The sequence below is a fragment of the Gasterosteus aculeatus genome, chromosome 10 (assembly GCF_964276395.1).
Source record: "Gasterosteus aculeatus chromosome 10, fGasAcu3.hap1.1, whole genome shotgun sequence".
Lineage (NCBI taxonomy): Eukaryota > Metazoa > Chordata > Actinopteri > Perciformes > Gasterosteidae > Gasterosteus > Gasterosteus aculeatus.
The window spans coordinates 16,980,423-17,004,842 of NC_135697.1; the positions used below are offsets into that span (position 1 = coordinate 16,980,423).

At 48.1% G+C, this 24,420-nt stretch overlaps 1 protein-coding gene across 1 annotated transcript in view; it reads left to right on the forward strand.

Annotated features, from left to right (window-relative positions):
* Positions 1 to 530: 530 nt before the first annotated feature.
* grin2da (glutamate receptor, ionotropic, N-methyl D-aspartate 2D, a) overlaps positions 531 to 24,420 on the forward strand; it is a 65,806-nt gene continuing 41,916 nt past the window's right edge. Inside the window, exons 1-5 of the mRNA XM_078081347.1 lie at positions 531 to 760; positions 1,336 to 1,473; positions 2,991 to 3,257; positions 7,889 to 8,076; positions 9,953 to 10,093. Of these exons, the coding sequence (XP_077937473.1) occupies positions 587 to 760; positions 1,336 to 1,473; positions 2,991 to 3,257; positions 7,889 to 8,076; positions 9,953 to 10,093 (908 nt within the window). The 5' untranslated portion in view covers positions 531 to 586. The remainder of the gene's footprint in view (positions 761 to 1,335; positions 1,474 to 2,990; positions 3,258 to 7,888; positions 8,077 to 9,952; positions 10,094 to 24,420) is intronic.

The following is a 24,420-nucleotide window of genomic DNA, read 5'->3' on the forward strand; positions in this document are numbered from 1 at the left end:
GTCACTTGAAGCTCATCCTCTCTCTCTCTCTCTCTCTCTCTCTCTCTCTCTCTCTCTCTCTCTCTCTCTCTCCAGGGTCTCCTCTCATCAGGTGAAGCACTGTGAGCCACTGCCCCCCGATACGCCCCGCCTCACCTCTCCTCCTTCCCTCCTGTCCCAAAGACGTCACCCACTACCCGACGGGCCCTAAAACCCCCCCGGCCTCACCTGCCGAACCCCATCCGACAGCTGCCACTGGCCCCCCCCTTACCCCATGGTGGCCCCAAGGCCCGCCCTCTCACTGCTGTTGGCTGTGCTGGCCTGCACGGGGCCCGTGCGCCCCTCGCCCCCCCTACTGCTGCGGCCCCGGGAGAGAGAGAGGGACTCGGGTGGGGTCAACATCGCTGTGGTCCACTCGGGCTCCTCCCTGCTCCCGGACACGGCGGCGGCGGTGGGAGGCGCGGGGGTCGGCGAGCCGGGGACGGGGCAGGGGCCCGGTCCGGGAAATGGTCCGGGAGGAGGAGGAGGAGGAGGAGGAGGAGGAGGAGGAGGAGGAGGAGGAGGGAGGGGAGTGACCGACACAGTCTCGCTAGAAGCAGCAGCCGCGATGGCCTCGTTTTCCTCCTCCTTCTCATCGTCCCTGTCCCTGGCGGCGCTCGTAGGGGAGACGGTGATGACGCCGTCGGGTCAGGCCAACGTCATCTACCTGGCGGTGAACGAGAGCAGCCCGGGGACCCTCCTGCTGCAGCTGTGTGAGCTGCTGGCCACCACGCCGCTTCAGGTACACGCCGCCCTCCCGTCATCACTCACCCACTCATCCGCTCACAGGGACACCGGTGGACCGCTCTGTGGTTTACTGATGGGGGGGGGGGGGACGGATTTGTCTAATCCGTCTTTTTCTTTAATCCCAGGAGGTGTTGCCGTCAACATCTGGATCCAGTGAGACTTGAACTCTTGCTCTCCTGTCTCTAGGTCTCAAGACGTGCGTTAGGTCAAACACTCCGTGTCATCACAGGAAGTAACAGACATTTACAACAGTCAGTCAACTGTCAGCTTTTCTGCAAAGACTTACCTCCGATTTCATCTCTGTGAACATTGACTGCCAATCAGAACCCCCTCCCCCCCCCTCCCACGGTTTACTTTGAAAAGCCCTAACCCTAAAGCAATGACGGGTTTCTTCTGCAGTCGGGACGCGTGTTGGCAGAGTGAAGTCAGTATAATTGTTCTAATTGTTCATTCTTCCCCCTGATGGATTCCAGGAAGCAGCTTGCGTGAGAACAGAAAGAAGCCAAAAGCTTTGATCGACGTGACATGATTCTCATCGACGCCCACGTGAAGCCTTTTTCTGACTTTCAGGGTTTGGTGTTCGAGGAAGAGAGGCCGCCGCCTCCGACCCGCGCCCCCCTGGCCCCCATGCTGGAGTTTGTCTCCGCCCAGACCGGGGTTCCCGTGGTGGCCGTAGGGGGAGGGGCCAGCCTGGGCCGAGAGCAACAGGTAAAAGCGGATACCTTCACCGTGCATCTTCATTCAGCTTGGTCCGTGGCTTAAACACGAGGCGGGAACACGCGACATCGGCTGGTTGATGACGTTTTTCATTTTTCATTTGATGTATTCACCAACATCAAAATGACAATGACAAAAAGACACGGCCCACGTGTTAGCCACCATTTACCCAGCTCAACATCCAGCCGCCTCCTCTCTATCCATCGCTTCATCACCGCTGCAGCTGCCAGTGGGCTCAATGAGCGCCGTGGAGGTGGAGGTGGCCGGAGGGCCGGTTGGAGCTCCGGATGTGATCGTCCTCCGTGGGTTCGTGCCGATGAGCCGCTCCTCCCCCACTGACGCTACGATCCAGTCTGTTTCATTTCCGCGGTACGGTGAAGGGAGGATCAGCGCAGGACCTTTGGTGGCAGAATTGGAACACGAGGTTATGACTCGGGTCTCTGCCGCTCGTTAAGTTCTCGCCCGGGAGCCGGAGCTGCCGGAGACCCCGAGAGAGACGCAGAAATAAACATTTCAGCTCTGGATGCGACGAATGCTGGAGAAGAGAATGTGGTCTCTTCTGCAGTCACCGGAGTCCCCTCGCAGGACCAGTTACCAGCACCACTTCTCGTTACCGAGCAGAAGATCTCTGTTAATGATTTGACCTTTCGCCGTGTGCTCCGCAGAAGCCCGGTGTACAACTGAGACAAGTTGTATGGGCAATTGCAATAAATACACCATTTTTTCAAAGTTGCCGATCCAGTGCGTCGAGACGCATTCTGGGTCACCTTGTTTCTAATTAGGCTGATTTGGCCGTCGCTAAGGCCTAATAAAGGTCAGGTGGCTCATCTGTGTGGGAATATTGTGGTGGCAGACATTCGCTAACAAAGCAGTCCAACGCGAGAGACGTGATATTTATTGAATAAGCCATTTGCATGATGCACTTGTGATTTACACACAACTGTAACTCCTGTGGCATTTGATAGAGGTATTGAACCGTCGGCTTCTGAAAATAATCATTATGGAACGCAGCCAGCATTAATGCGGGAGGAGTGTGTGATTTGAAGTTGACAGATGACATATTATTTACTATTGATATATGATACATTATTTAGTATCTATATATGTATATTTAGTTATTTATTCATGGCTGACCTGCATGGGCTGTGTTTCAGAAGTGGGCGTGGTCAATGTGACCTCACCCAGTTGTTTTTGGACTTCTGCTTTGACGCCTCAGGTTTGGGTATTTTGGGCGTCTCCTTCTTGGTTATTTGCAACGGGAGGTGGCGGCAGAGGGCGGAGCTACAGAATTCAGAGCCGAACAGATTGAGTTATGCAGAATAAAGTGATTTTAATTAAACAGAATAATTTAAAAACACACGTTATGTACGTTATGGAAGTTAAAATCATGTTTCATGGAGTTCTTTTGCTCTTCCCAGCGTTTCCAGTGGGTCACGCTGAAGCAGAACGTCAGACGTTCTGGTTCTAAAGCCCGGCGGTCTCACCGAGTCGTCTCTCGTTGCTTTCAGGAGAGCGGGTCCATCTACCTCCAGTTCACCTGCTCCACCTCGCTCCAGCTGGAGGTCATCTTCGAGGTCCTGGAGGAGTACGACTGGACCTCCTTCTCTGTGGTCACCACCCGTCACCACGGCTACGAGGACTTCCTGGCCATGGTGGAGGGGATGACGGACGGCTCGTTCATCGGCTGGGAGAAGAAGAGCGTGGTGATTCTCAACGTGACGGATGACCCCGGGGGGGCCCGAGCCAAGCGGATGCTCAAAGACAACGAAGCGCAGGTGGGTCCAGGTCCTTCACTCGTCGCTTCTTTTGTCTCTCCTGGAAACAACATTAAAACTTTCCCACTCAACGCACTTCTGAACACTATGTGACATGAATCAGTTCAGATGCTGAGGTGGGGGGAACCAGAGATGCATTAAACACTAATTTCTCTCTCTCTTCAGAAGAAACAACAGTGGCTCAGTTTGAGCAGGACTCCAAAGAGTCAATACCCGGTTAATCAACTTTGTCGGATCAATACGTTTGCGGTTCTGTCTTTGCACTGCAGGTTTTACATTAAAAGATACTCGAGCGAAGAGGAACGTTTGTGAGGAAACATCTGAACATTCAATAAGTGGCTTCCGGTAAAAACCTTTTCAAAGGGAGGTCGACTGAGGACACGGTGCTCAATCACACGCTGGAGGACCACACACACACACACACACACACACGCACACACACAGTGCAGTGCAGACTGGAAAAGTAATCACACGTCTTACCAACGAAGGGTTTCCTGAGGAGTTCTCTGGGTTTAGTTGCCTTCCTTATGGACCGATGCGTCTCTCACACGGCGCATCGCACGACGTCGCACAGCCGTTTCCTCTGCCTGGGAAACAAAGTTGCGCGTTTGAACACAACTGCTTGTCCAGGTCGAGTAACACATCGTGAAAGTACCCAGAGAGGTTTAGGGCCACATTGTGTTTCGCGTAAAAGATGAACGTGACGTTACCGTGGTATAAAAGTGAAAAGACATTAGGAATGAACAGAGGTCCCCTGGTGCTATAAGAAGGAAGGAGTTTTTTCGGGGTATTCTCCGTTCTTCTCTCCTCCTTCTCCCTTTTTGAGAATCTTTGAGCGTGCCCCCCCCCCCCTTCCCGCCCCGTTTCTCCGTATCCCTTTAACTCCGGTTCCTTCCTTGCTGTTATCATATCAGCGTTGTGAGCATAGGTGACCTTTGTCAACTGAAGTCCATGAAAGGGAGAATCCATGAAACACAAATGGACCACAGCGAGCGTGATGTAATGTCATGAAAGGGACGTAGCACATCGGAACGGACGGAGCGAGCTCGGTGTCGGCCTTTGAAGGTGCAGTTTCAGGCGTTTAGGTGGAGTTTTTTAAGAAGAGTCCACACGGGTGCAGCTGGTGGTTAAAACCTTCAAAGTCATGATGGCTTCATTCAGGGAGTGTTCCTGCTCACTGGCTGCCACTTCAAAGACGTTTCACAGCATTTTGTGCTCACTAGCTAACGGCATTATGACCAACTGGCAATCACGGTAAAAACTACACGTGCCAAGAGCACGTCGGATTTGTAATATGGACGAAGGATGTAGTATTTGTTGCATAACTATTGGTGTTAGTAGCACATTAAATAGTTACCGTTGATATCTATTCATTTTCACTGAGAGCAAAATGCTCCTAAATGGTGGAAGGAGGTCTCTGAAGACACCAGGACCACAGAGAGCCTTCACATCTTCAGACTACAGACACACCTCTTCAGACTCTACCTCCACTAACACACTAACTAACTGGAGCACTTACATTGGACTTATAATGGTTCTTATCTACAGCGAGTTGTACATCGGCGTATTTGATGAAATTGCACTTTCTTGTTTCTTGAGTTTGTTTCTTCTGAGTTTGTGTCCTTATGGTTGAAATCCACTTATTGTAAGTCGCTTTGGATAAAATCGTCAGATAAATGACATGTGATGTAATGTAAATGTCATGTATTGTAATTTCCGTGGAATGATCCATAGTCACTCCAAATCGCTTAATACAAAGAATTATATACATATTTCTGCTTCTGGATTTAAAGGTTGTTTTCAAACTTAAGCATTTGTCAGATTTCATGGTTCAAACAAATTGATTGTTTTCAAAGGTCCGGCTTGAGCTGCAAATGTCAGGGCTCACTTCCAACCATCTTGAAGGAGAGTAATTATGTTCACGACACGTATGTGATCGGCCTGAATGAAGAGAAGCTAAAGCCCGGACATTTAGTCAGCAGCAAAAACATTTTCTTTATTATTACCTGAAATTACCTTTACAAGTACTTTGCTTGCTTTCATTGTACTTCTGAACCACAATGTCCACGTCCAAACAATAGCAGACAATTGAGCGCTTTTGTACATTTTTTGTTGTGTTTTATTTTCGTATAGAATGTCGGGGTTGGGACCACTTCGGATGGCAGCTTTGGGTTTTGTTGATCTCTCGGGTTACAGGAGTGCAAATCTGCTCACGTACTGCCATGTTTTCTTTTCATTCTTTTTATCGTCATTTTGAAATGCTGCTGGCGAGGTTTCATGAGAATATCTACATGACCCCCCGGTGATGCCGAGGCCTTTGATGAAGTGCTATGGATCATTCCACGGAAATTAGACATAACACGACCGACGAGGCTTATCTGCAACAATCTGTATTTTATTTACACCTGGAGTTAAAATACCCCCCTCCTGCATGCCTCGCCCCAACCCTAACCCCTAACCCCCAACCCTAACCCCTAACCCCTAACCCCCAACCCTAACCCTTAACCCCTAACCCCCAACCCTAACCCCTAACCCTAACCCCCAACCCTAACTCTTAACCCCTAACCCTAACCCCTAACCCTTAACCCCTAACCCCCAACCCTAACTCTTAACCCCTAACCCCCAACCCTAACCCTTAACCCCTAACCCCCAACAATAACCCTTAACCCCTAACCCCCAACCCTAACCCCTAACCCTAACCCCCAACCCTAACCTCTAACCCTAACTGTAACCCGCCAATGAAGAACGATGAATCTCATGTGCTTTTATGCTTAATGTCGGTGCACTTGAGGAGCTGCAGCGCCGCATGGGCCGGTTATTTTACTCCAAAGTTTGCTTCCGCTGGAAACGCATGAATCAGCGGAGGATCGGCATCTCTGCACGTCTCCATTTACACGGAGGAGAATGGATTAGCGAGCGTAGCAGCAACAGGGGCAACTGGTGTAATAATATTACTTTCACTTATCAATGTTTCACCAGTTTCACAGTTAGTCGGTCCGAGCGGAGCTGTCCGAGCCGCTGTGGTGCTGAACAGGAAACTTTCTTTTCTCTCCAACTATGTCCACTACTTTGATCTACTGATCCACTACTACTGATCTAGAGGAATTGGTCTTTTTGATTTTCCTAAGAAAATATGTTTTTATCTTCAAGCAACCAATTTGTTATTTTGGCAATAATGATGGAGGGGATTTGTTTTAGTCTAACTGTCTTTGGCAAGAGTTTGATTGACAGATGGTCCATCAGATCACTGGCCAAGTCTTTTTTTTTTTAAGTGTTTGCCCTTTTGAAAACAGTTTCCAATGACGGCATCTCAGATGGTTCTGTGAAACAGCCCATCTGGCGCGTCAGGCTGATATTGATAGGTGGTAAAAAGTGTTGCATAATGAATGTGCAGTTCAGCATAGGAAATGTGGAGGCAAAGCAATCAGCGCGGGTTTGAGGCAAATAATCACCAATTTGGGAAAGACAGAAAAACCCAAAAAGCCGCGAAATCACAAATTTCTTCTTTCTGTGCTGGTGGGGGGACTGAACCTATTTATTTGATTCGAACACACGACGATGCACTGCAGGCTGAGAGGATGTGACTGCTGTCCCCTCGCCGTCCCCCCACTGTCTGTCCCTTCGCCGTCCCCCCACTGTCTGTCCCTTTGACGTCCCCTCGCCGTCCCCCCACTGTCTGTCCCTTTGACGTCCCCTCGCCGTCCCCCCACTGTCTGTCCCTTTGACCCTCACCGCTTCTAGTTGGTGAAGCTTTTCGACTATTTTCACTTTCATAACCTCTCGGGCGATCTTACAAAAACTGTGGAGTAAATTTTTCTTGAGTGCTTCGTCTGCTTAATCATCTGAAGTAGCCTCAGCGTCAACCCCACACACACACACACACACACACACACACACACACACACACGCACACACACACACACACACACACACGCACACACACACACACACACACACACAGACACACACACACACACACACACACACAGCCGTTTTATTTTCTCCCACACTTCTAGTTTCATGTTTTTAATCTTGTTTTGTCTTTTCAATCTTGCCCCCCACCCCTCTCCCCTCCCTCCCCCCCTCCTTAATAATGTATGAGAGGGAAATACGTGCTGACCGAGAAGCTCCGTTAATCAAGCGCAGCTCGCTGTGTTGAAGATAATATATAATTCTAAAAAGGAGAAGCAATAATGTTTAAGTGCAGCTAGTGTACTGATGTATAAATGAATATAATCCTTGAGCAAAGATGAAGGGCAGTATGAGACGGAAAGAACCAGTGAAGATGAAGAATTAAGTTGTGTCCTCATCTGTCCATTTGTTGTCTTCTTCTTCTTCTTCTTCTTCTTCTTCTTCTCTCTTCCTTTCACTGATTATTATTATTCCTTCTCCCCCTCTTTATTCTTGTTGCCATGTTCTCTTTAATGTATTAAATTTGTAAGCATCCTTTTCTTTGTCCCTTCTTTCTGGACCTCTCAATTATTTGATCATTAACTTCCATCGTATTGTTTCCTTCCTTCGCTGTCATTGATTCCTCTCTCACTTTAAACCTACTCCTCATTAGACTCTCTGTTAAATCCTTTCCCCTTGTCTCTGCCCCCCCCCCCCCCCCCCCCTCTGCCCCCCTCCAGGTCCGTCTGCTGTACTGCTCGCTGGAGGAGGCGGAGCTGATTTTCCGGGCGGCCTTGGCGGCGGGTCAGGCCGGGCCCAGTCACATGTGGTTCGCCGTGGGACCGGCGCTGTCCGGTCTGGGCCTGGAGGGGCTGCCCAAGGCCTTGTTCGCCATCCGGCCGCAGGGCTGGAGGGACGAGCCTCGCAGGTACGAGGCTTCGGGGGGGCTCGCTTTGCAGTGATGGACGTTTGGAGCTGGATATGCGAAACAGATTTGACCAATGAATAATTGTATTTACAAACAGGATTATTCTCTGTTGTATTTGACTCCCTGAGCTCCTCCAAAAGATTCCTCCGGACGGCAACAATTTAACAACGTATAGAATGCGATGTTTGCATATACGTATGACATTTGGATTCCAATATTTACGAGTCATCGAATCACAAATAATGTGACATTTCCCTTCTTAATAGGTCGATTATAATCACTTGAACGCATCATTAAACAATTGACCAGTGCACGGTGGTTTGTTGGATACTGATGGGTGCAGATGACACACCAGCTGTGTCCTCCGAATCCCAGCAATTAAACATCTCGACTGAATGTGACAGCGTAGCATCCCCCCCCCCCCCCCTCTCAGCGGTACACTGCAGTAAGTCGACCCTCTGCTGCAGTGTCTATGAGTGCCGCTGCTGATGGAGCCTCTCTAGACACTAAAGCACGACGTGGTCCACTGAAGACATTGAAGAGACGCCGCGCGGGAGCCGAGTCTCAGCCTGCTGCGCCGCTAACGGCTCATTCGAGTCGCGATTCCACCTTGGAGGCAGGTTTAACACGTCGTAAGACACAAGACAGGACTTTATTAGGACACGTGGGTAACGTGTCACATTCAAGCTGCCTCTGCTCTGCCAGTCAAACTTTCCTCCTGAAGACACTCATTCCTTGTGAAGAGGACAGAATTTGGCACGTTAGAAACCCCTCAGCTTCCCTTCCACACTTCATTTCCCCCCCTCCCCCCGGCTTGTTTCAAGTGCTGATGTGAATCAGGGAAGCCTCAAACCGCTCTGTGGGTTTAGGGTCATTAGATGTGGAGTCCCGGCCGGCTGGAGCGGGACTGAAGCTAGAACTTATGGCTGATCTTAAACGCTCATATTACATAATGAAGGCCTGTGTATCATAAGACATAAAAACTCCCTGTGTGGCTTTAATGTGAGATACAAATCACAGTGGACTTTAAGGCCGCATTAAAAAGCGGTGAGCGTTATATTGTCGCTTGCTCTGTGAAAGCTTCTGATGTATTATTTAATTACCCCGAGACAGACGGCGAGGGAGCCTGCGTATTCATTGGAATGAGGAAATCTTTAAAAATACATTTTGTAACTTGTAGTTCATTGGTGATGAAGCATCAGCTCCTGCTGCTTCATTCATGCTTTCCCGTGAGTTCCTCATTCACAGAAACATCCATTCACACTGATACCGGCGAACGAGGACGCTTTCACAGCTTTACAGTGTTTTCCCTTTGAATCGCATTAACATTGTTCCTCCCAGCAGGACGGCCCACTGATGTGTTAAATAAAGCGCTGCCGTGTCCCGTTAGAAACCCGGATGTCCTGAGAGTACGGAAGCAGAGAAGAAAGGAAATGGAGCTAATGCCGATCCGGGAGAACATTTCATTTTGCTCTTTAGTCTTGATTCATCACTTCCTGTCTGCGAGTGCACCCCCCCCAACAAAGGAAACTAATTTGTAGAAATTGGGCAATTCTACAGCGTCTCAGTCAGTGAAGATGTAATTACTTTTCATTTTGCCGAAGTCTCACACAATTTAAGTTGCTAAAATTAGTGTTTCTTTAACATTCTGCACCATTTAGCTTGAAGGTATTGATGAGAGAAGCCCATTTATTCCCCTCCGCGTTCAGCATTTCTGATTGTTTTCATGGTTTTCTGGGGGTGCACCCATTCGAGCACGGCAAACGCTCTCTGTGCGTTTCACGGCGCCTCGGCAGACTCGAAGGAGACTTTTGAAAATGTCCCTGTGTCTCCGTCTCACGCAGTTAATCCGTGTCCCTAATCCCTAATCCTGCAGGCGCATCGCCAAAGGCGTCTCCGTGCTCACCCACGGGGCGATGGCTCTGCGGAGGGACCAGGGCCCCAACAGCCGCGCGCAATACGCCGGCAACTGCCAGAGCGACGGCAACAACACCCACCGAGTGCCAGACAGAATCAGGTGAGGTGATGGCGGGGGGGGGGGGGGGGTGACTTTGAATATCTGCGGCTCCTGACACACGGCAGAGTGAGCGAAACACAAATAGTAGCAAACTGCTTTGGCGGCGCCGTCACGTTGAGAGCGGATCCAGAGAGCTGAGTCATTGCGGCCTGGAAGCCGCTGTCCTGTTGCCATGGCGATGTTTGACTGATGGAAGCATGGATTCTTGTACCACGGCTCAGGTGCGGATTCAATAGAGATTGATGCTGATGGGGTCGATCAAATGAATTTTCTTCATTTGTCTTTACATGTCAAGGTATTTTATAATGAGAGACCTTGATACTGACAGCTTATTGATTCTGCAACTCAGCAGCACTTTGCAGGGTCACATTGAGCACTGCCAGAAAACATTCACGTCCTGTAGGGATACGACACTGGGGGAAGCTAAATCAGGTAGTACAATAAATCAATGGGGAACTTTGAGAGCAATATTCAAGAGACGAGATCTCTGAGCAGCTCTGTGCTCCAGTAAAGACTTTTAGCATAAAGATGGGGTGCACATCCACAGGAAGGATGATGAAATGGCCAATAGGTCACCCAGTCTCTTGTAAACACCGGGGGACCGTTACAGTGGACGGTACGGACAACATTGGTGCTGGACCCTCTCACACTGGGGGACTTGTATAATACGGGGGAAAGAAACATGCAGAAGAGCAGAAGTCCAACTTTTAACTGTGTGCTTGATTGACTCCTGCTGCTCTTTGGCTCAATCCCCTTTGGGGAGGAAAGCAGGTATCGCTCTCTTCCAGGCTGCCAGGGTCACAGGGGACGTCTGGGCACCGGCTGCTCCGCCGGCTCCGGAGATTCCGGTTCCCATCTACTTCAAACGCTTGAGCTGTGTAACATCTGCAAGAGGGATGCAGAATATTTGCACAAAGGGGCAGTTTGTCCAATGGATTTAGTCTATTAAACGTTTGTGGAACAAATCTATGTATCAGATACAATTATGCAAGTGCATGAGCAGTTGAACGCTCAGAGAGAGAGAGCTGTAGAGATGATGTCATCATTATCTCTTTGATTGATCGACTTTGTAAAGCAAGCGGTTGAAGGTGAAACAAAGCAGCGTCTGTTTGTTCGCGTCCCGTAGCAGAGGTGACGAGCATCTGGGGTCTTTTGTCTTTATTTGAGCCACCAATGTAATGTGCCATTGATTTTGTGAAGTTTGATTTGTTTCAGTAAAAAAAACAAATGGACTTTTTCCCTATTGGCTGAAACTGATGTGATTGAGTGGTTTGGGCTTGGAAGTTTCTCGAAGAAGAACATTAAAAACGAGCTGACGCAAATGCCAGAATTTGCAGAAACAACTCTGTGACCAAGCTATGTAGCTAGCTAGCCCTTGTAACGGTGTCTGTCCTCTGGTCCTGGCTCCTGGTTCAATATAAGACAAAGACACCATGTTGAGGGCTCTGAACCGATGGCTCTGTATCCAGTCGATAGTCACACAAGAGATTTTTTTAAATCGATTCATTGCATTATTCAACCTCGTACTTCTGAGTGAAATAATCTGTCACTCTGTAACATCAAGGGGGAAATTGGATGTTTACACCTGTCTCCTGCAATCACTGAAACGCACTCTGGGATTCTGCAAAACACATGCAGATGAAGCTCGTTGAGAGAGAGCGAGCGCCGCCCAAAGAGCTAAATTACAACAGGTAACGGCGGGAAAATAACAGATTGGTGGCGATATGACGGATGATGGCGGCTTCAGAGAAATCCTCGCCGCACAGACAACGAGTTCCTCTGCAGATGGACGGTTACCGCAGGTTGCCTGCCTGCCTGCGAGCTTTAATGAAGCGCGGAGGTTCATTTTAAACTCACTGAAATATTTCACAGCCTTCAGAATCTGGCTTTGGAGCGCTCTCGATCAGCAGCTGGGCTGTCCGTCACGCTGACAGGTGCAGGGGCTCCTGGGAGCGTGATGGTCCTCGCCACAGCAGCACGAGGGACACCTGTAACGCACCAAGGCAGACGAACCCTCCCCAAACGGAGCCCCGCCTGTCGGGGTTCACACAGATATCGACAGCCAGCGACCGAATTCTTCACAGCGCACCAGTTCTGCGTTGGACGTCTACTCTTAAAGTATTAATGGCCACACATCAAGCTCTTATAGATAAACATACAAAATATAATGCACCATCAATCCTAAACATCCAAACAGATCTTTCAATTTTGTTGTTGAGATCGGAGGTCAATGAAACTGCCAAAAGCCCAAAAAACATCCGTTTTAGCTCGTTGGCTAACAAACGTCTGGGCGCTTTGCATTGATGGACTATGAGTGAGAAAAGCACTGACTCCCTGGATGCTTTCACTTATCCAGGACCAGATAACAGCTCATTGCACCTTCCATTTCCTCCAGTTGGGTCAGTGTGACAGAGTGAGACGCCGGCTTCGGCGTCGTTTCAGCGAGCATTATCACCGCGGCGGACCGAGGGAGCGCTGATACGCCGATAGGTGGGACGCTCATTCTCTTCTTTTCAGCTTCAGGGTTCAGTGGCCTATCAGCGCTCATCTGTGCTTCTTTGTATATTTCCACTTGGCGTTGGATATCAGCTCTGATTCACCCAACCAGCAAGGAAAGTGTAAATATGCCAGAAATGTTGGATTCACTGCAGGTCAGATGGAAACAGCTTTCCACAGCATTACGTTTAAGGTGAATGCGGAGGAATCTTGTTAGTTTTTTTGGATGGTTGGGATCTATTTTTGGAGCGCTTTGGGTTTGCATGTTCTACATTTCATCATCAGTGTGTCAGCCAGTGCAGGACTGGAACCGGGTTGCTTTGATCCGGTCGCAGCCCACGACTTGGTCTTGGCTCTGGTGGTGATGACCAGAAAGTGGTGAAGTGAGTAGGACGGGCGTCCTGGAACGCTGGTGGGCAAAAAGGGATTCCTCTTTTTTCTTCACGAAGCTTTTAAATAGAAGTTAGTGTTCTAATCACAATGTTTTACACTGCAGTGAGCCTCAACATGGTGTTGATTAATGGAGCCGACGTCGCTCTTCGGTTTGAGTGAATATCAGCAGTTGGAGCACAGTGATGCATTATCAGCATGTCTCCGCTGAATAATTAATCCTTAAGAGACAGTAAAACAAAGTTGATATTATTCATTATTCCATGGACTTTCTGAATTATTGCAATGGGAATATTAGATGGCACTTGTCTACACACACTTGTGTATTACACCACTAAAGTGGATTGGACAGCTTCACACACACACACACACACACACACACACACACACACACATTGTGTGTGTTGATTGTGTTCTTTCTTCGGAACGGGAGACATTTAAAAAAAAAAAAAAACACCTCCACACAGGAAAGTCATATGAGACACTAGACCTTTTCTGCTTCCTAATGATCTCCATTAGTCAAATCCTTCTTCTCTTGGCGGGTCCCGCCAGCTGAGACAGATGTGTATTTAACAAAGGAGACAAAGCTGCACGGCTGCGTTCAGCATAAAGCCTCTGAACAAGCAGCTGCTCACGCACACAGACCCTGGCATCACAATCCCGGGATGTGCAGACTGAAGAGACACAGAGACGGTTCGGCAGGAGACAGGAAATGCGTGAAATAGAAGTTTGGCATGCAGAGCTGGAGCCGAGGGTGGAGGGGAAGGAGAAGTGGAGGATGGAGACGACGTGGTGGCGGTGGTGACTCTCTGCTCGAAGACCATTTAGAGGCCATCAGATTACAAATGACGCCATGAAATCTCTGCAAAACCCCAGAGAGGCAGCACAACAGCGTGGAACTCGCAGTGATGACGTTCCAATGAAGCTCACAAAGTGCTGCTGAGTGCGACACAAGGACACGATGGTGGACGGGAGGCGGGGCACCAATCCACCAAGAGGTCTCCTCCTCACACCCGAGGACGCGCTCCTCACCGCGGATTCTGGCACGAAAAACAAAAACGATTATTATCCGTATTGTAAACGGCTCCACGTTGATGCTCGGATAAACCCTCAAATTCATCGATCTTTACCCAAACTGAGCATTCACGAGCTGTTTACCTCTTCCCACCAAAACGATGCAATTCCTCTGACCGTGTCAGGATAACATGCCGTAATCCCTGCGGGGAGGGAGACACTACGATTGCCCGCTCTTCCTCTTACAAACACAGTAATCGGGTGAATCCAGGTGAGCGCCGCGGTTCGGTGCGATTACACTCATCAGACATGCAGAGGGAAGGAGGGCGCACGGATTTAAGGAGGATTTAAGGCCTTCAGACAACTGAGACGTGGAGAGCATTCTAACTGGGAAGGTAAACCGGAGGGAAGGGACCGAATGGAGACATGAGGACCAGAATATAGGACAGACACGTTATGTAGCTCAGCTATTTGTTTGTTTCATTTAAAAAATGCTAAATGTAATTCTCTCTTAGCTGAGAAATAGAATACAGAATGTAGGACAGAATATGCAGCGAAGAAGGAAGAAAGTATTGTAAGCTGGTAATTAAAATATTGCACATTATCGCTGTACTCAGATGATGAAGCTTAACTTAAAAAGCTGGCCGTGGAGGTGACGGAGACACCAGCAGACGGAAATGGGAAGGAGATAAGAGAGGAAGAAGTGGAGGAAAGAGGAGACAGTGGAGGAGCTCAGCCAGTCGGGGAGGTCTGGAGCCTCGCGTTTCACTTTGTACATAATCCCCCCCGTCGATCTTCAACCGCAGACCATGAGACCCCCGACCTGCCGACGTCTCTAAACCCGACTCAGCCTGCATGATCATCGGCCACTCATCCACCATCCTTTTTTCATAGCTTGTTCCATTTTGAAAGATTCTTCATTTTGAATTGAATTAGATGATTGATCAAGAAGGTTGTGAGAACTCCGGTCGCGATGCTCTTCATCGTCTCTCTCTTTCTTTCTCTCTCGTCTTTTCACACCTCCCCTCTCGGCTCATCAGCCCGCCGGCCGGCCTCCCGTCTGTTGTGTTTCCTCCACCCTTTCATTCTCTTCAGGCTCACACGTGCGTCCAGCCCGGTTTCTTGGTTTTCCCTCCTCTCCTCTGTTTGCCTTCTTATTTAACGGAAACACGACCCCTTTTGTTGTGAAGGAAAACAGAGGGTTTTGTCCAAGAACCTGGACGTGGGAGCAGAGGACGCGTCCTGTGGATCACAGGTCAACATGTTACAGGAGTCATAGAAGTCATGAGTTGGTCGGGTTGATCGGGAGGAGAAGCACATCTGTCTCTGCTCTGATTAGGCCCCGCGAGTCGAGTTCAAGTCACGACTTGTGTCCCCAACAATCAGAATGATTTATTGAGATTGTAAGAGCCGAGTGGAGGACAGGCCGAGGATTAGTTTTGGTAATGTGCGCTTGGGGAAGGAATCGAAAAGAAGGGTCAAGTTTGCTGTCTAATTATACCAAGACTCTGTTAAAGCTTCTGCCGAGGGTAATGTTCCCGCTAACGGGCCTTTTTCCCTCCTCTGTTGTAACCTATCATTTGCCCGGCCTCTAAAATACATGTGGCTCAGTCTTCCTGTGGTATAACGGGCAGAAACGGAATTCTAAAATTAGCATTATTGGAGGGGGGGGCGGGACATGGCCTTTTTTCAACCTTTTTTTTTTATTTATCAAGCGTTTTGTTTTCGGTTTTGAGTCAACGTCCTTTGAAGAAAACAGATCACAGAAGCACGGAGGCCTTCTTTCATATCCTGCTTGCGTATTGTCTTTTCCTGCCCCCCCCAGGACGTGTTTCCATGTTGTTAATAAATCTTACCTCTGAAATCCTTCTTGCTCTTCATGCAGATTGGACCTCAGGGGTCGGGTCTCTGGCACGGCTGCCGTGTTAGAGATGTGGAACACAAACCTTCTTTCATACATTAATGTATTTCAAAGTTTAGCTGAAGCTTTTTCAAGGCTACTGGAGTTTTTTTTTTCTTTATAATTAGTCATTTGTGATGAAATTCACTCTTTTAGATTCCCTGGAAAGTGTCTCACTGCTGGCCTGAAGTGAAGCCATAACAAAAGAAGAGAATTTTATTCTGAAAAGCTCCGGTGGGCCTTTGGCGACGAGGAATGTACAGTTCGTTCTCTTCATATTCATTTTAGGAAGTACTACTTCATGGCCTCAAGTACAGAGAGACCTTTTTCAATCTACATATGGTAATGCAAGTGTACGAAGACGCTCACGTACAATATGAACACAATCATTTTTCAAGCAATAACAACAGCCTGTTATGTTTTTTGCGGGTGTGTGTCCGCCATACTGACCGTGATGCCAACATACAGTGATCTCCAGAATCATTGGCACCCTTTAGTAAAAATGTGCTTTGAAAAAATGTCTTTTATCCTCATGATCTTTTGCAAAAATCTTCCTTTTCATTGAAGATTGAATTGTTGAAGAAAAATAAGGAGGTTGACATTTAATTAAGATTTTCCAAAACATGTTTCCACAATTATTGGCGCCCCCAGAAAATCCCATGATTAACATCTAACTGATGCATAATTCATTTTTTTTCATTTTGAAGATGACCTGTTTGACCAGGAACTGTTCAACCATGACCTCCTGTTTCACTGGGGTATGAATATGAGGTGACACAAGCCAAATGACCGTAGTCATTCATCACAACAACTAAAGACCGTAGAACACAGTGAAGATGTGTGACCAAGTGGTTCAGGAAACGGATACTTGAAAATACCCGTTTCCATCATCAGGGCAAGTTTAAAGCGACAGGAGAGGTTAAGAAGGACATTGACCCTCCGCACCGACAGGACGATGGCTCCACTGGCAAAGGATGCTCCAAGGACCTCAGCTGGAGGACTGCAGAGGCTAGTTGAGTCTTGGGGTCAGAAAGTCTCCAAAACTACCATCAGATGCCACCTAGATCCCCTCAAGCTGTGTGGGAGGGTCGTCAGGAAAAAGCCTCTGCTGTCAATCAACACCAAACTAAAGCGCCTACAGTTTGCTAAACGTTGCTGTGACTTTCAATGTTATCTGGTGAGATTGGAAATCAACATGAAAGGTGGGTTTGGGGTATAAAGAGAGGAGGTCAAACAGAGAAGCACCTCATACCCTCTGTGAAGGGCGCTGATGGGTCTTTGGTGTTGTGAGGCTGTTTTGCTACCAAAGGCCCTGGACATCTTGTTAGGATACAGGGATACACGGACGCCATTAAAGACCAGCGGATATTAAATGACGGCCAGGAGGCTTAAAATGTGCCGCGGTTGGACTTTGTTGCAGGATAACGATCCGAAGCAAACCTCAAAATCTACACAGAAATGGTTTGTGGACCACAGAGAAGAGCTTCTGACCCGCCATCACAGCGCTCCAACCTAAACCCCAGATATTTCATAGGAGTTTATTTAAATGATGTCACTTCATTTAGGTCATATTTTTGTGAATATTTCTAATTAAATATCTTGAGCATGAAAAATGAAAAGAGATTTTTTGGCAGCTCGTTTTGCTCCTTTTGACTAAAGGTGCCAATAATTCTGGAGGTCACTGTAACCCTTAAAATATGCTACACTCAGTCCCGTGGGATAAAATATGAGAGACTTTGAAGAAAAAGGATGAAAACGATCCAGTTCATCAAATCCTAAATTGATTTTTTTTAAAAACAACACAAATCCCGAGCAGCACGTTTACCAGATGAGGCCAAAGAGACGATTCTGTGCAAAAATATATAACTGGCAAACATCTGCGTTCACCACAGATTCCTTCACCTCTCCACTGTGTTTTTAGCAGCTTTGGCCGTTAGTTAAGATGGAAAAAAGAAAAGCAGACAGACAATCACAGAGGTTAAGAAGTAAGAAGTTCCCTTTACCTTCTTTTTCTCTTTCAAAAGAACAAAATAAAACTCTGTGAAACTAGAATTTCCCTTTTGATTGGCGAATTATTCGCCTGATTAAGTGATTGATTCGCTCAACCCTCCATAAGCTGAGTTATTTGTCCGTCTCTCAGTCCGTTATTCAATTGTTCAACCAGTCATTCTCCATCAATTTCTCATTTACGCTTCACCCCTTCGTCTCTCCCATTCACGCACAAACCCTCCTCCCCCCTCATCTCTCTCCATGCTGCTCATTTCTCTTCCCGCACAACTCATTAAACCGACAACCCCCCCTCGCAGTTCACTCTTTCCATCAACCAAGGTATCGGCTTTGCTCTCCTGGCCATCTCATCTGCCATCTGGGCTCCTCCGGGGGCTTTCGGTCACAAAGGCCTCCGGCGCATCGTTTTGCATGTATATTGGATAATTGGATTTGGATGCATGATGCATGGTGACAGGCAGGAAGAAAGGAAAGGAAGCTAGGGGGCAAGGTGGGATCGCGGTAACGCAGAGCAAGTGCTGGAAGTACTTAAAGGAATAAATATTAATGGTGGCTCACGTATTCGCAAACATTCTCTCAGATGGACACATCGATGTATCGCCGACACACACAACGCAATAAAAACACCTCCCTCACTTCTGCCGTGAAACGGCTCGCGAGGCATCGCGCCTCGTTTTCAATCCTTCAAACTTTCACCCACTCAGCCGGGACGGCCTTTGGAATTCATCAACTCAAATGTTCAGTCAGCACTTAACGACAATAACAAGAGACCTCGGAAGCAGAGTGGCTGAAGGTGTCAAAAGATTAATCCCAGAATACATTCTGCCACTCAAATGGACGCCGACCTCGTCCCCCTTCACATGTTGTCTCATCTCACCCTCTTCTTGAAGGCCGGTCGGTTCCCTTTAATTGCATAAAGTCGTGCGCTTCGACCTCCGTTGTTTATCGCCGTTCTTCTTTCGCCTTCGTGCCCCTCGGGCGCCGTGACTCGCCACGCGTTCACACGTCCACGCCTTCCCTCGCCGTGACCCGTCCTCCCTCTGCTAACGAAGGCCCGGCGCGGCGGGGAGGGAAGCGCCGGTGTGGAGGAGCTGCCACTTCCTGCTCACGAACATTAACTTCTTCACCGGGCCGTTGGAGAACCTGCTCCTCTTCCTCCACTTCTCTCCGTCCGTCCTCTTTGTTGCCTCAGAATGTGTCCTCAGCGTCGTCCTTTTCTGTCTTCCTCTCTTCATTGTCTTCCATCTCTCCTCCCTCCCTTCTCCCTCGCGCTTTTCTCTCCCAATATTTCCTTTTCATCCTCCTCACAAACATCCTTTGAGTTATTTTCAACCCCGCTTTGATTTGATCTTTTATTACAGATTTGACAATTGTTTGAACAATTGTTCTTAATCCAATGTAGATTGAATATTAGCTTCCTCATCTACATAAAGCCCCCCCCCTCCGCCTCGTTGTGGTTCTGCCCCGGCCATGGACGCCGTTGTTGAAAACACGTGTAATGCCAAGCTGCACACATCGCCATGACAACCCCGCTGGGACGAGTGAGAGACGGAACAAAAGAGGCAGACTGATGGACTCGGATCGGGGAAAAAAATAAGAGGAAGGGAGGCGAGAGAAGAACCAAGAGGTTCAAAGAGGAGGGAGGGGGGAGGAAGAACTTGCAGTGGAGACGAGAAATACAACAGAGCTACAGCTATTTGAGATACTGTTGACTTGCATCTGCTGAAGGAATAATACTTTACACGTCCAAAGCACAGCATCGGTTTTTCTTTACGTAGCAGATTCCTTTCATTCGTTCATCTTCTGGTTGCTCCTCCTCCTCCTGGTTGGTTTTGATAAGGCAGTGACGTCTTCACTACATCCTTCATCCCACTCATCGTACTTTAGTATCTCAGAGCCTCTGACTTTAGGAAATACGGCCTTTTAAAATGCTATTGTTCTGTTTATCAAAATGCAAAGCACGAATATGGTTTCCTTCCTACTTCCTTGTTGGACCCAGTGATTTGTTTGTGGGTCCAACTCCCCCGTGAATGTCTCGTGGAGGTCACATCATCACAACTTGAGACAGCAGGTCCGATGGAAAAAAAGAGAACCGTGAGCCTCGCGTGTGCGGGGACTTTAATCCACGAGCATCCAAACCTCCACAAATCTGACCGTCGTCTTAAAACGCCCTTTTGTCCCGGTGGTTTCTGAATGTGAAGGATCCCACACAAGAGCTCGTCCAGCCGGCCCTCTGTGCAGACACTGTGACTCACACAGAAGTGGCAAGCTGCCCCCCCCCTTTGGTGTCCGTGGTCATTTCTCCTTCTCATCCACTCATATGCATACGTGTGTGTGTGTGTGTGTGTGTGTGTTTGTGTGTGTGTGCACAGGCGAAATATTACGAGATGCCGACACCATCTTTCACTCAGTAAGAGCAGAGAGAACGCAGTCACACACGTTACTGGAAGCATTGCGTTGCAAAGAGCGACATCGACTGCCCTCACACAGGGGGGGGCGGGGGGGGGGGGGGGGGGGGGTACTGCCCCACACCTCTGACTTCTGCCTCCTTTCATCTAGAGGTAAACCAGGTGAAGGAGGAGTTCCTTTGGGACCACCCGGGTGTCGGCTGACATCATGGTCGTGGGTAGCGCGACGGGTTAGAGGTTATGAAGCCGCGCTGGAGGGGGGGGCAAACCCTCCCCGGTCACGGAATGGGCTGACAGGAGATCCCGACCTTTTCTGCCCTCAGAGAGTGTGTGTGTGTGTGTGTGTGGTTACACCAGTAGTGGCCTGCAGAATGTGTGTGTGTGGCTCGACTCGTGTCCCAGCCGCTGCTGATGGCGTGCGTTGGTATCGCCGTATTACTCGGCACCCTTTGAGGCGCGTGGGGGCTGCCGGGGGGGGGGGGGGGGGGAAAGCAGCACATAGTGTTTTAGAACAAATCAGTCTCTCCACCTCCCTGCTGATGCTCGGTGAGCGGCCTCCATTCAGCCGACTAACGGCAGCAGCTGTTCGTGTGCAGCTTCATGCCTTTTCTTTGCTGAATCGAATGCACATTAACAATGCAGGGAATTATCCGTCTCTCACCCCATTAGCACACCATGAGGAGACGGGGGCTTCTCGCAACCAATTAGCGAGCTGACCGCCTCCTGTCCTTTGGGGAATGAAGCCAAAGTGAATCAACTATGCAGTAAAGATTGTGAGTTTTCAGTCAGCAGCACCTTTAGGGGCTGAATCCAGTTTGCTTAACAATACCAAGGATTAGCTCAGACGTATCAGCCAGCAGAATAATATGCAAATAATATCCTGATTTCTAGGGTAAATAAGCTGCTTTCCTTTTAGTTCCTTCCTTCCTGCTTCATGGGCCTGACGCATGATGGTAAACAGAGGAGGCCGTTTCTACCTTGTGAAGACGTGCACCGTTTCACAGGGAATTTATTCAGAAGCACCTCAGATCTTGTCCGATCATCTGAAGACGTTCCCGGAGCGGATCGGACGTCTCTGCAGAGAGCTCAGCAGGCTATTATGAGGCAGCGCGAGGTTACGACGGCGGGTTTGACTTCATCAGGAATATGTGGAAACTCTGGCTCCTCCTGCCTCGTTCGTTTGGACAAACTGAACCATTAAAGGGCATTTAGAGGGATTCAGCAGCGTAAATCTTCTTCAGTTCGCAGCGCGGGGCCGTGCTTCCACGCATTAAAGCCTACGAGCTGCAGGGTCACTACATGCGCACAACCTTTGACCCCGAGCTCAGAATCCTTCATCAACTCATAAAACTAACAGGACTCCCGGCTCGTAGACTGAGAAAGGAGTAGGAAGCGGATCTTCTGGTCGATTATGGAAATAATAGCCGGTTGTTGCCTGAGAGGGCGATGGGCTGCCTGAGATACTCGGCTCTCTGATGATAAATCACACAGTGGCTTTGAGCTCAGGCTTCAGCCATCTTTGTGGCCGGGACTCGCTGTGCTTGTGGATTTACTTCTTTGCCATTAAAACATGTTTTTTTTTAAAGATATTTCCTTTTGATTCTTTGACATTTTTCTGTCGGGATGGGACACTCTGTTCAGCTGCTCTCAAGGCTCGATTCATCTGGATCAAATCACTGCAGCAGATAAGTGAGTCACACCACTTCCTGTGCAGCACAATTGGTATTTTAACGTCGTGGTTTTGAGAATAAGAGTTTGATTAGAAGTTGAAGTGGACAGCGTGCTCCTGACTGCTTCCTCACAGTGGTTATGACATCATACAGTCCCCTCCAAAACCGTATTTCAACGGTAAGACAAATTCCTTTATTTTTGTTGTTCACTGAAGACATTTGGGTTTAAGATCAAAAGATGAGTATGAGACAAAGGTTCAGGATATCAGCTTTTATTTCCCGGTATTCACATCTAGATGTGTTAAACAACTGACGACATCCCACCCTTTGTTTGAACCCACCCATTTTTCAAGTGGGCAAAAGTATTGGAACATGTGACTGGCAGGTGTTTCTTGTTGCCCAGGTGTTGCCTTGTAGGTTGACTGTCCAAACATTAAATAGCTCTGCATGACTAGTCTAAGTTTTCACCCTTGGTTCAAGACTGCATTTCCTGTTAAAGAGGATAAACCAACATGAAGACCAGAGAGCTGTCTGTGGGAGAAAAGCAAGCCATTGTCAAGCTGAGAAAAGAAGGAAAGTCGATCAGAGTCATTGGACAAACATTGGGAATAGCAAGCACGACTATTTGGAATGTCCTGAAAAAGAAAGAAACTACTGGTGTACTGAGTAACATGTTGAACAGGTCGGCCAAGGAAAACAACAGTAGTTGATGACAGAAGTATCGTGAGAGCTGTGAAGATGTCAGTAAGTGACATCACACAGGGCAGGAGTGAAGGTATCACAATCCACTGTTCAAAGACTTAGAGAGAAGAAATATAGAGGCCACACCACAAGAAACCACTCATCAGCAGTCAGAATCGGAAGGCCAGATTGGAATTTGCAAAGAAGTACAGAGATGAGCCACAAAAGTTCCAGAACACAAGCTTATGGACTGATGAGACCAAGATGAATCTCTACCAAAGTGGTGGAAAGGCCAAAGTGTGGAGAAAGAAAGGAACTGCTTATGATCCGAAGCACACAAGCTCATCTGTGAAGCATGGTGGAGGTAACGTCATGGCTGCTTCTGGAACAGGCTCATTGATATTTACTGATGATGGTAGCAGCAGAATGAATTCAGAAGTGTACAGAAAACATTTTGTCGGCCAATTTACGGAGAAATGCATTGAAACTGATCGGGTGGAAGTTTATCATGCAGCAGGACAACGACCCAAAGCACACTGCCAACAAAACAAAGGACTTCATCAGGGGGGAAAAGTGGAAGGTTTTAGACTGGCCAAGTCAATCAACTGACCTTAACCCTCGTCGTGGTGCAGGGGGTAGAGGGGGTGTGCTTGGAACCGCAAGGTTGGTGGTTCAAGTCCCGGCTGCCCCATGTCTCAAGTCGAAGTGTCCCTGAGCAAGACACCTTAACCCCTAATTGCTTCCTGGGCAAAAATGTGAAAAAGTCGCAGGCTTGGGGCAGTTATTGCAAGCAAGGGTTATGCCACCAAATATTAAATGTTATTTACTTTAAGATTATTTGTTCCAATGCTTTTGCTCACTTGAAAAATGGGTGGGTTCAAACAAAGGGTGGTTTGTCGTGAGTTGTTTAACACAACTAAATGTGAATACCGGGAAATAAAAGCTGATATTCTGAACCTTTGTCTCATACTCATCTTTTGATCTTAAACCCAAATGTCTTCAGTGAACAACAAAAATAAAGGAATTTGTCTTACCGTTCCAATACTTTTGGAGGGGACTGTATTTCTTCTGTCTTCTAAATGCTGCAGTGCATGTATGTCGCTGCTTTGAAGTCCAATTGCTGTTAATTAAGTGTCATTTGAGATGCTGGCGGGTGGGGGGGGGGGGGGGGGGGCTGTTGGAAGGCTAATCAGGGACCTTTGATTTACTTTTTTCCAAGATGCTTTTGAGGCCGATATTTTATCTTGACGCATCAAAGGTAGAAGCTATTTCTTCACACCAGAGCTGTTTGCTTTTCGTCTTTCCTGGTATCAAAAGTATTCTCAAGTATTTGTCGTGCGATGTTTACTCCCCCGCGTTCCCTCTTCTCTGCAAACCTCCCGCTGCTGCGTGAAACAACAACGGGGAAACACACCTCCCCTCCAGCTGCACTCAGGTTTTACATTACGACAAAATGACCTGCGACACGGAGGTCCGTAACCATAGTAACACATACGGAAAGATAGGAAGCGGAGACGAGGTGCCTCGGAGAGCTGCTTGTGACTTTAGTGGATGTTGCTTTGACATCACGGGTCACTAATCGTTCTCTATTAGTATTACATGTATCCCACGTAGTTAATTATGGTGAATGTATGGCCGTTATTTCATACTTTCTTTGTCAAAATCAACATATTATGTAGAAAAGTGGCTCAACATTCAGGCACCTAAGAGGAGAGATAAAGTTAAAAAGGGAAAAGCAGACAGAATAACTAGAATTTCAAC